The sequence below is a fragment of the Pygocentrus nattereri genome, chromosome 19 (assembly GCF_015220715.1).
Source record: "Pygocentrus nattereri isolate fPygNat1 chromosome 19, fPygNat1.pri, whole genome shotgun sequence".
Lineage (NCBI taxonomy): Eukaryota > Metazoa > Chordata > Actinopteri > Characiformes > Serrasalmidae > Pygocentrus > Pygocentrus nattereri.
The window spans coordinates 36,885,663-36,898,098 of record NC_051229.1 but is presented as its reverse complement, the minus strand read 5'-3'; the positions used below and the strand labels follow the sequence as shown (position 1 = coordinate 36,898,098).

The following is a 12,436-nucleotide window of genomic DNA, read 5'->3' as shown; positions in this document are numbered from 1 at the left end:
GGTCAGAGATTTGTACTCGTAATTGTTACCTATGTATTTTTCCATAACTGTAGCTAAACATTAAAGGGCCCATATCTTCTGTTTTTTAATCCTTACAGGCCACTAATAAAGATTAAACAGGTCTATGGACCAAAAACGGTCATAACTTTTTTATGTGGCCATCTTCCAACCTTGTGAAGTCTTTAAGACTAATATGTCGTCGTTGTTGAATAAAACCTTGCATCTCCAAAATAGTAACAGGTGCAGGAAAAAACATACTGTACTTTTAATGTAAATCAATGGAACCAGACCGCCCCCCCCACCCCCCCCAAGTCATTTTGGGCCGTTTCTTTTAGTCCAATCCAAGAAATTTACACACAATGTAAAGGACAACAGACATTTTCAAATGATGTCAACAATGAAAATAGAGATACAAGGTTTTGTTCTGACAGCAGAGATATGTAAATGATCTTTGCTCTGATTGGCTGTCCTGAATTCAAAAAGCAAGCTCCTTATAACTAAAGCTCTCCTTGTAATATCAGCATGAATGGGTGGACCTGAGTCCAGAACAGTTTGTTGACTTTCCTGACTCACTCATCAGTCTATTAGCAGGTTTAATAAGAGCGATGAAATTGCCAAACTGTGCTAGATGTTTCCAAGAACGGGGTTCTACATCCCTGCTGAAGATGACTGACAGCCCTTTTTCCTTCCACCAGGTGGCTCTGTACATCCACCATACAGGCCTTCATCCACTCACTGAGCTACACTCTGGAGTTCCATTCACAACTGCTAGCCCATCAATTATAGCAGCAAAGCTATGCAGTTGGAGTGAATGTGACCTTACTGACCTTGTGGTGATGCACGAACAGTTCCAGAACATCGAGCACAGTGAGGGCCACCTCTGTGGAGAGATTGGCCTCGATGTCTGTCGGACTGAAGGTGCTGTCGTTTTCAGGCGCGTTTCCATCTGATACAAATGTACAAGGAACATTAAAAGGAAAAACAGCACTTCAGTGTGTTTATTATCACCTATTAATGAAAACTCAGCACATTTATTGTTTCAGTTGTTACTGTAAGCAGTTTTATTGTGTTTTTCAATCTCATATTCTACCACACCTGCAAAACACATGATTGAAAACCATGGAAAACAGAAAGAGAAAAGCTACTGACTCAAATGACAATAGAGTCCAATGGGAAGGTGTATTTGTACCTTCTGAGTGTGCTCAGTTTTCAGCTACAAATGCTTCAGATAGAAATTAGGCTAAAAATGCTGGAGCATTTCTTTAAAGGGGAATTCTGCAGACGTTTCACAATTTTGCGGACAGTTAAACAAAGTCATTCAGAGTCAGAAATGTTCACAGTGGTGGTGATAGGAACCAGACGTCCACCTCTCAAAGCTCCCTCACAGAAAATGATTACATGAAATGGATATGAATGTGCTGTCTGATGTCCGAGACATTGTTCTACCACAGTCTTGGAAAGGTTTTGGCCTAAAGTGTATTTTTAAAGCACATGCAGGGCAGTGCAAGGAAAAAAATAGTTCCAAAATAACATTTATTTCTTCAGATTTATCGCTGTTTTACCATCATCACAATTCCATATACAATAATGATAGTGTAGTTTCACTGGTGGTTCTGGATGGTAAATAAAATGGCTATATTAGTGTTGTAGTCAGGGTGACCCCTGGTTCCTATCACCACCACTGTAAAGACATCTGAGTCTCTATAATCAACCATTTCACACCAAACCCCCCTGAAAGGCTCTGTTTGCATCTCAGACACTTGATTATGTAGAAGTTTTGAAAAACTGAGGGAATTCCAGATCAACCTTTAGGTTTCAGAGACATGCTTCATTTGTATTAATGAACATTGGGTGTTAACATGTTGCCTAAAGACGTTTACCTGTTTCCATCATCTGCAGCAATTTGGGATTGGTTAAGGCATTTTTGCCCCGAATGATGGGCATGGTCTGTGACCGAGCGTGTCTGTGCCCATCCTGACTTGACAGCATCCTGGACACGGAGAACAAATAAATATATAAAAGAGGTTAAAGCATAACAAGGAGGCTCGTTTCAGTCTTAAGGAGATGGCTAAGAATAAATTATAGTCAAATTGAATGTAGCAAGAACGAGACACTGTTAGCTCATTAGCTTCTTTGGCCCAGTACCTTTCTAACCGTAATGAACTGTTTTGAAAAGCTCTTCTATTAAACCACTATATATTAATGTGAAAGCTGACCGAGATGCGTTATTTGCCTTGAAGTTGCACGTTTTACAGCCTGTCAAGGCAGATTTTGTCAATCGGCATTTGTTTTGGCAGAAATATCTAGTTTTTATAGGGTTTAACCAAATGGACTGAAAAACGAGGAAACGGCCCTATATATCCAGGCCCCTGTGCTCCTAAGCTCTGTGCTCCCACTTTGGGATTTTGTTCCCATGGAAACAACTCTCCATTGCCATGGCCCCATGTTTCAGCCCTAAGTTGCCTTAATCATGTTTCCTCAAGTTCTTTAAGAGCAGGATTTTTCCAGATATCACTGAGGCAAAAGTCTTTTAATCAATTAATTAATATTTCAAATTTCTGACATTTGATTTGACACTTTTAAACTTGGCAAGATGTAGTAAATTAACCTCCCAGCTGGCTAGCCAAGAGCTACACAACAAAAAAAGTGTGCAATGCACCACATCAGAGAAAGGCAAGAGTTCAAATAAGCATAGGATGTGCCGTATAGGCATTCGACAGTCTGACTTCACATGAAAGATTTGCATTACGAAATTTGCTTAGCTGACTAATTAGCTAACTTAGGTGAGCACAGCCAAGGGCTTTTCCTGCGGAAAAATCTATCGGTATCACCTAATCATGACCTTAGGGACCCTTTTAAAGGTTTCCTTAATTGAGTTATGATGTATGATGTCAAGAGCTAAGAGAACCTAGGCCTTTTGGAACATAGGGCCTTAGAAATATTGGGCCTTGGGAAAACAGGGCCCTGGGAATATAGGGTTCCGGGAATATAGGACCTTGGGAATATAGGGCCTTAGAAATATTGGGCTTTGAGAAAATAGGGCCCTGGGAAAATAGAGTTACAGGAATATAGGACCTTGGGAATATAGGGCCTCGGGAATATAGGGCCTCGGGAATATAGGGTCCTGGGAGTATGGAATAGGGCATTATATTCCCTGGGGCTTGTGTTTGTAATGCCCGAGGCCCTGGGAATATACAGCCCTGGGAATATAGGGCACTGAGAATATAGGATCCCTGGGAACAAAGGGCCTCGAAAATGGGGCCCTGGGAACATAGAGCCCTGGAAATATAGCACCCTGAGAAAACAGGATCTTGGAAATATAGGGCCTTGGAAAAATATAGCAATGAGAACATAAGACCCTGGAAACATGGTACTGGGAACACAGGACCCTGAAAATATAGCATCCTGGGAATACAGGACATTGGGAACATGGAGCCTTGGGAATACAGGGTCTGAGAATAGATGGCCCTGGGAATATAGAACAGCGTTAATATAAGACCCTGGGAACTTAGGGCCTTGGGAATATATTTGTTGGGAGCTGTTTACATGAACACCTTCATTTGTTGTTCTCTCCACACATCTGGTTGACAAAGACACTGTTTTTAGCATATTAGCTGCTTTATCACAAAATGGGGTTCCATTTATACATATAGAAGGAATACAAAGTCACAGAGACCGGCCATTCACAAGAGACTACACACAGCAGGTCAGGGGAGATGGCCATGCTGGATACAGACAAAATGCCTGCCACACTGTGTCACAGGTTAACTCCAGGAATCTGAGGACAACAGCACAGCTGTGATGAAAAAATGATGAACCAAAATGTTTCACAGGACAAATGATGTCAGATCGTTGAGCCAAGAGATCATCGGGATTATTTATCTTATATTAGCAGCAAACCACATGCTGTAGATTCTATATAAGCAACTCATGTTTCATTCATTTTTGATGAAATTGTTAGGGACGTAACAGTACAGAGTATTGTCTTGAACTGTATTGCATCATTGTGTCGTGGCTAAAATGTTAGCCGTCGCTATGGTGTTAGCTTGGGGCTAACATATTGGAGGGTCTACCTTTTAATATATTTAAAATGTTTATATTTTACGAAAATACTTTAGATTATGTTTGAGAACGTATTGAAATATAAATAATGTATTTATATATGACTCAATCTATTACAAAGCATTTTCTTTAGCATAATCCTACAGCTTTATAATGTTGAATGCTTTAATAACCTGAAAATGGGAACATTGAACGTGACGCACTTCTCAAGCCATTCCTTATTTTGGCTTTATGTGAAAAATGTGTTCAATCATTTATGGAGTATCATATGGAAACAAACAGTTCTTGTGAAAAACGCTAAAGATTATGATTCAGATTGGGGCAAACGAGATTACTTGCTAACAGAAAAATGATAATAGCCACAGAAGAATGCTAATGGCTAATGCTACTCTGTTTAGTCCATACAGTAAAAGAATTGATGGCAATTGTAGGCCTGGGGGGTGGGGAGCGGGGGTGGTTTACCATTGGGGCAGGAGCCCTGAGGACTGGGAGGAGGCATTCGAACCCTTCAGTGTGCCAGTGCCTTGCGTGGCCTGCGCCAGCTTAACTGCAGCTGCTAACTTCCTGTGTACAACGACCCAATCACAGCAAGGAGTTAAGGGCATCGTCATCATCCTGACGCTTTTCATCACATCGGAAGCAGCCGGGCAGTCAAAAACGAAGAACTTGGCGTCAAGTTAGCAGGCCAGCATTCAGAGAAGGTCAAGGTTGGCACTGGCTGTTACTATGTTAGTGCATCGTTAGCCTGAAGCGCTTAGTAAATGTTAGTGCACGGATTCAATCAAACATCTTATTTGATTGATGGCTGTATCCTGCTGGCGTGCGTGCGCTAGCAAATGAATTTTAATTTCAAACCAGAGCCCTACGGTAAGCGCTGTGTTCGCTTTGGAAGACGGTTTGAGAGACAAACGACAGAGAAAGGGGCTAAATGGAATGAGGAGAAAGCCGTTTGTCTAAACATGGGATGGAAATGAGGAAGCAAAGCCATGCGAGACGCACAAACATGCCCACACACAGGTTCCGACAATGCATGACCATTTTATATCAACAACAAACAGCATTTATTTCACATTAACAGTAAAATCAAAGTAGGATTCCTAGTCAGTGTAGGTGATGTAGCTTTGATAGAGGTTGACGAGCTATAGAAATGTACTGTACATAATAACTGTAACTATAACCGTTATCTAAATATACACCGCTACACAGCATGAGTTCCAAAAATGTGTTTTATTAAAACGTGATAAACTCTATGAGCAGAGAATGTGCTTCACATCGCACACGATGCAGAACAAAGTGGTGAGTATTGCATTTGTTGCATCACATTTGCTCACACTTGAAACAGAACATGTGAAAAATCAATAAGCAACCAGAGAGAGAGAGAGAGAGAGAGAGAGAGAGAGAGAGACATTAATGCGTCAATAAATGGAGTGTAGAGAAGAGGAGAACATATGACAATGGAGAACATCTACCGTATACAATATAAATCAATCTTTTCTCTTTCATACACGCACATTTATTTTTAGACATTATTATGTCAGGATATGAGTCCCATATGGATTATACAGCTGCATTCGACCAGTACGGATTTACAAATTCAACTTTTATGAAGACCCAGACATTTTTTACACTACCTGTGTATTAACTGAGTGACCTATTCAGATTGTTAGTGAAAATGTATTATGTCATATTATATATATTATAATACAGCCATGCCAAAATGATTCAACCCCTATTCAATATTGCTGTTTTTTAAGTCACTGAGAGTCTATGAGGCTACGAAATCGTACGACAACACTTACACTTAGATTACAAGAAGATATGAGTGCAACTGTATATGCATAGGGCTAGGCAATATGACAATATGTATTATTATTGTGATAAATTACATTATATAACCTACTGCATGTTTCAGAACAAAGAGAGCATCATTAACCCTGTTTAATTGGAATTAAATGCAGCACTGTATGTAAAATATTGCATAAATTCATTGTTTTTATTGTGTTTTTAAATGTTGTACTGCTGGATCTTTTTTGTCTGTTCCAACTTATCAGACGTCAGAAAAAATCTAAATCATATAGTGTGAACATTTCTAGTATTGAGATATATATGCGAATCACCGCACCGGCAAGTTTCTGTGACGGACATCACCACATGGGCTTGGGCATACTTTGACGAACTACTGATAGTGGCTGTACTGTGCACAGTGGGAGTCATACATCAACAGTGTCCAGAAACACTGCTGACTTCTCTGGGCTCCAACTCATCTGAAGTTTTGGAAATGTGCTGAAGGAATCAAATGTGTGTGTGTGTGTGTGTGTGTGTGTGTGAGAGTGTGTGTGTATACGTTTTGGCACACCTGGTCAAATGATATGTTTTGTTGATATTCTAACTAAATATAAGCATCTAAGTTAATTCAAACTTTCACAATTTAATCCACAGTTATTGTTTATTCAACAAATTGAACATGAAGTGAGAATAAAACATAAAATGTGGCCTGTGCAAAAGTTATGGCACATTTTATATTTCATGTTTTTTTTTTATTATAATATGTTACAACACTACAAAAAATTAGACATTGTATATTAAAATAGGCAGATAAATGGCAAAATTACCCTCCCACTAGAGGTAGTCTTAAGCTTTTTTTATGTAAAAAATGAACAAAACATGTCATTTGACCAGTGGTGTTGAAACATTGGCATGACTATAAGTACCTGTAAGTAATAAGACTTTTCTAAGCCCAAGCCTAATCTTCACCTTCGTAACCAAAAGAGTAGTTTTGCTCTACCAGTTTTAAAAAATAAAAAACAATAGTTTTCGAACAAAGTTAAAGTGTTTTGGAGGTCCTTATTTTGATTATTACTCCTGTTTGTCTCTGGAATCCATACATGCACAGCCTGTTCATACTGGGTACTCAGCAGCTACAGGCCGATCCATAAAGAACGTTCGTTATTGTTCACGCCTAAAGATCAATTAATGTACATCAGCTACTTCAAATGCGTCATTCGATTACGGCGACCCGATCATGTACGCTTTCCATCTCCATCAGCCTCTCATCCGCGAAAATCAGACAGGCAGAGCGGTAGAGCGCACTGCGACTCTACCGACAGAGCAGGTTCGGAGAGGTGAGGAGAAAAAAGGAGGCGGAAGAAATGAGCGAGGCGGCTCCCTTTCAAACGGAATATGTTATTGGAATCTCCCTCACTCTCTGCCTGTGTCTGTCTGTGCTGCCTTCAAACGGTGGAGGATTCTGTGCCTTGCTTCAAAAAAAAAAAAAAAAAGCTGCAGACTGGCATCAAAGGCTTCATTTTCATGAGAGAGATGGGGGGCAGATACTCTCTCAGGCTGACACTGAGGGTGTGAATCAGAGGCCTCACTAATGCCTGACACATACAACAGCCTCACTTTGGAAAAAAGCTGTAATCCCATTCACAGGTAGAAGAACGTGGTTAATTCAATCACTAGCGAGGAAAAAGTGCCGTTATCATACGCACACACACACGAGACGCTTACATTCTCTCATAATTACTACATTTCTGGTGAAACCTCCCGGTACAACTTGCAGCGCATGCTAGCGCTGCGTATTATATTATCATTTTGCAATATTGCTAAATGTATAATAAGTTTATAATCTATTTATTTATTTAAACTTTCATTAAAACCTAATAATACAAGGTAATGAAACACATTGAAATGATTTAAAAAACATTAAAAAGTTAACTAAATAATTAAATAAATAAAAAAAATAATTAAAATGTGGATAAATCTGATCTGGACATTAAACGGATGATGGCTATCGAATACTTTCATGTCTGAATAATCTACAGAACACTGTCTAGAATATTCAACTATTCTACAACAACAAGAAACGACATTTTTCTTCTTCTTCTTCTTATTTGCACAAATTTAAAACTTAACTGAAACACAACAGGGCAGCACGGCGGCGCAGTGGGTAGCGTCGCTGCCTCACAGTAAGAAGTGTCTGATTCCTGGCCAGCGACCAGGGTCCTTTCTGTATGGAATTTGCATGGTCTGCGTGGGTTTCCTCCCACAGTCCAAAGATGCGGTCAGGCCAATTGAACACGCTAAATTACCCCTAGGTGTGAGTGAAGGTATATGTCTGTCTGTGTGCCCTGTGATGGCCTGACGACCTGTCCAGGGTGTTACCTGCCTTCTGCCTTCTGCCTGCTGGGATAGGCTCCAGCTCCCCTGGCGACCCAGAAGGATAAGCGGTTTAGAAGATGCGTGTGTACAAAGTGATACTGTGATAAATGATTTAATAGCAGGTTGCATTAAAAAATGTTGTTCCTTCCCAATCTGGCAACCCTGATCTGGCTGTGGTTGGTGGTACAGAGAAGACACTGCATCTTAAAACAACTATGTGGTGAACTTGTTGCCGAGCAGGGGTGTGATAAACGGAATTGAGAGCTAAGCTATCTAGAAATATGCAGCAGTAAGAAACTTATTTGGACAGAACTCAGAGTTCTTGTGAATTGTGAGTCTTGAAAGCTGCTCGAAATCAGAAAGAATCTGAATTGAATCTGATGTGCAGAGCTGCAGCTGCCTGCTCTGGTGAGAAGCTAGGCTTGGTGAACAATTGTTATGCATATACAATTTTCTATATTTTAATTATCTGTATTCTTGAATGTCATGGAGTATTTGTTGCAGCCCTAATACATCCATGGCTAAGTGTAAACAGATCAATGTAGTCTGTGGTTAATTAAGCGATTCATATGATTCAACAAATGTGATTGCCAATTGTTAAGGATTCAAATAATGTGGTCAAGTTATCACTGGTCACTGCATCTACTATTACGCAATTTAATGGAATCATATATTTGAACATCATTAACATTATTATGATTAGTTTGCAGCATAATCCTTTTTGCGTTTAAATAAAATGTTGCACTACAAGGTAATGACATTTTCAGAGCAAGTTACATTACAAGGCTATACTGGGGATCTGGCAACCCTGGTCAGGTTGCTGGTTCTGTTTGATCGTGGTGAAAACGTGACAGTGTACCTTGTCGAGGACAGCCATTCTATCAATTATACCACTTAATGCAACTGCACTAACACCAGTCTTTGTGTTGTTATTAAGCTGTTCAACAACGTGATCACATTTCATTCATTTCTCTTCATTCAAATTCATGGATCTCAAGACCCCTAGAGGTATTTTAATCTCAGTATGGCATTTGGGCTTGTATGCTGTGTACGTTGTGCGCGTGTCAGTAGTAATAAACCCTTCCTCGTCCTTCCTTTTCAAGCTCCAGACAAAAGGCGCTCTTTTCTTTCTGTTTTCATCTCTCCGTCTCTCCCCAGGTCTGGCAGGAATCCCTTTAATTCTCACATTTTCTCTCACTGCTTTCTCCATCACCTCTCTGTCTCTCTCTCTCTGTCTCTCTGAGTCTCTCTCTCTTTCACACACACACAGAAAAGCACAGACTACTAGGGCTGCACAATATATCATTTGCAAATCATAACTGCGATGATCGCCTTAGCAATAGACTTCTGAATTCATGCCTAATCCTGTAGATGTCTTCATGCCCATATTAGGAATTCCGGGTCCCAGCTGGTTTTCTCTATGACGAAAATTTACAGCATTTTCAAAAATTGCTATGGTCCCCTGTGTCATGATGTAAACGTACTTTGAGCTGTAATATTATTTTGATGAATACGTTTTATTAACCCCTTAACTTTCCAGGCTTATTACATACTAAGGATAGTGGAAACTAATGGAGCTGTTCTTTGGTTATAGAAGTGTGTAATAAAACCTTGGGCCTGCCGGTGGTAAAGTAACCCTTTACCAAGCCATAGGCTGTGTGACTACAGGCATCAAACACCTCAAGGCATGTTTACTTTTGATACTTAATACATTCACAAGTACTTTAATTCATGTACTGGGATTTTTTTCCCATAGAGAAAAACAGCACAGACTCTGAGTTCCTTAGATGGCACTGAAAAATGAAGACACGTCCTCAGAGAGACACAGTGGTACCACAGAAGGCTGAAACATGCAAAGGAGCCTCTAACTCATCGCCGAACAGGTGTTTTTCAGAGCATCCTGACCACTTCATTTCAGTCTCTGTGGGTTTTGATGAATCCAGTTATTTATGTAATTCAACCAAAGTTGAATATTTTGGTTAAAATAATGCAGGCTAATGTTAACTGTGTCATCTCATTAGTTCACCCATGCAATATTACTGTAGTAGTACTATTTGTATCCATATTGTGCAGTCCTATAGACCAAAGCAGAGCTCGTCTCTGAACTGTAAGTCGCAGGTGCTCAGTGATGCGAGGCTTACCAACGGCTGGTCCAGAAAACCTGCTGGACTGAAAGCTTTCAGATGAACTGTACGCATAAACAGACATTTCAGCGGTCAGTGATCCATCGCAGGAACTTACCTCGCTATGTGACGCTTTCCCAGGAACCTGAAGTGCTGGAGACACAGTCTGTGAAGATGAGATGGAAAGATGAGGACAGCTTTGGAGAAGTTTGAGGAGAATATCAAGAACAGGAAAGATGCAGTTTTTTATGTATAAACACACTTTTTATCATTCTCCAATGCTTTCTGACTTAATTGAACTAATTCCTTTATTCTAATCTCTGTATAAATATAATCCAGCCACCCATCATCAACCAGTTAACAGCAATGCACCAAAATTTCAGCCACCTGAAAATTTCGCCCAGAAATGGTGCAAAATGGCACTAGGTTTTCTCCTTAAAAGTGAAAATCTGCCAAAAATTTTGACCAAAGAAAAAAACCGAACAAACAAAAATATTCCTAATAATGAAGTCTCAAAATCTACAAATTTGCAAACTTTTTAATGGCAAAGGACAGGAAATGAAACCCAAAATCTGAGACTGAGCTAAAACAGAATAGACCTCATCATGTTTTAAGACCCTTTAACACACAAAATACCACAAATCAAATCTACACCTCAGAACTATTAACCATATGAAGCTCTCCACTCCTCCACTTTCACTCCTCGTTGCTCACTAGCAGCTCAACACAGTTGATTTACATAATTACTTAACTATATACATTCTGGCAGCAGAATGGCCAATAGGGGGCCTGCAGTAAATGTCTATGAATTATAAAGGCTTTACAGCAAAGCACAGGTTAACCGTTTTACACCAACTGCTTTAAATATCACAAGATGCATCAAAAATCTGTCGCACTGCATCTTCCCCCAATGGTCAGAGGTGGCCTTGCTCTGGCTCTACCCCTTAAATACAGATTCCCTTTTGTGTCGGGACAGCCCTACAGTCCACCCATCTATAGGAAGTTAGACTCACTCTAGAATGTTGAAGAAGTCTGATATCTCCTGGTGAATGGCTCGGTGCCAGTAGGCCACCATAACGTCTATAAGACAAGACACACGTCATTCCCACACAATAGTACATTACATAGGCGCAAATAATTAGTAAATGTCTATCAGTCAATGCAGTTATTTGTGTGTGCTGAACTCTGAATGTGAGTGCAGGCCTTGATCTCTCACCCTCTGATATGGTCTTCATGATGTGTAAGAAGCACATGAGCAGGCTGCGCGTCTCGGCCTGGTCCAGCTTATCGAAGCGTGAGCCAAAACCAATCAGGGACTGTGGCCTGGGGAACTGAACAAAAATGGTTAAAAAATCTTACTAGGGGCCACCAATCCTCACTCCTATAACTCACTACAAACAACTCTCTGAGTGCGTTTACCTGCAGTCAATAATCTGTACATAATCGTATTTCTGCAGCTGGTCATGTAAACAGCACACTCCGCTTTCTTAGATCGCAGTAAGGTCTGGAAATCTGATTAAGAAGTCTGATAAAGAGGCTGGTTTCTAGCTCAGTAATCAGATTTCTCAGTGCTGTAAACTCTTACTCTGATTGCTTTGGGATTTCCAGTCTCGGTACACGCAAAATCAGACTGCTGTACTGGAAATAAGTGAGCAGCGTCACCACAAGACGCAGCAAAACACTTTCGGGGCAACACAGAAACCAAAAACATGCTTGACGAAATGAAGTATTTAAATATTCTTCCTCTTCTAGATGATGTATGTTCATATGTTCATGTAAAGCGCCACAAAGTTTGGATTTCTGAATAAATCTACAGTTATCAGATTATTAAGTGCATGTAAACACACTCATTGTTTTCTACAGTGTTACCGAATAATAAGCCTTAGGATGTAAAAAGCATAGTAATTTAAGCGGTTAAAAGGCATGTTTAATATTTAGTTATAAATCTGTTATTATAAATATAATTGAGGGTGTGTGACCACATACAGGCCCTTAGAGTTTTATAATACTTGTAAATGTTCGTTGTAATGGCAATATCTGGTGCACTTGAAAGAAAGGTGTCAAAAAAGGCTCTTTGAGTGACGCTATAG

General features: G+C 40.0%; 1 protein-coding gene across 13 annotated transcripts in view; it reads right to left on the bottom strand.

Annotated features, from left to right (window-relative positions):
• dock10 (dedicator of cytokinesis 10) overlaps positions 1-12,436 on the bottom strand; it is a 189,944-nt gene that overhangs the window by 29,926 nt on the left and 147,582 nt on the right. For 12 of the 13 annotated variants that reach the window (XM_017691862.2, XM_017691865.2, XM_017691860.2 and 9 more), the window contains 6 exons: positions 11,563-11,677; positions 11,360-11,426; positions 10,465-10,512; positions 4,525-4,626; positions 1,881-1,990; positions 828-946 (listed from right to left, as the gene is read on the bottom strand). In XM_017691862.2, coding sequence (XP_017547351.1) covers positions 828-946; positions 1,881-1,990; positions 4,525-4,626; positions 10,465-10,512; positions 11,360-11,426; positions 11,563-11,677 — 561 coding nt within the window. The remainder of the gene's footprint in view (positions 1-827; positions 947-1,880; positions 1,991-4,524; positions 4,627-10,464; positions 10,513-11,359; positions 11,427-11,562; positions 11,678-12,436) is intronic. The other variant, XM_017691870.2, reaches the window with a different exon arrangement.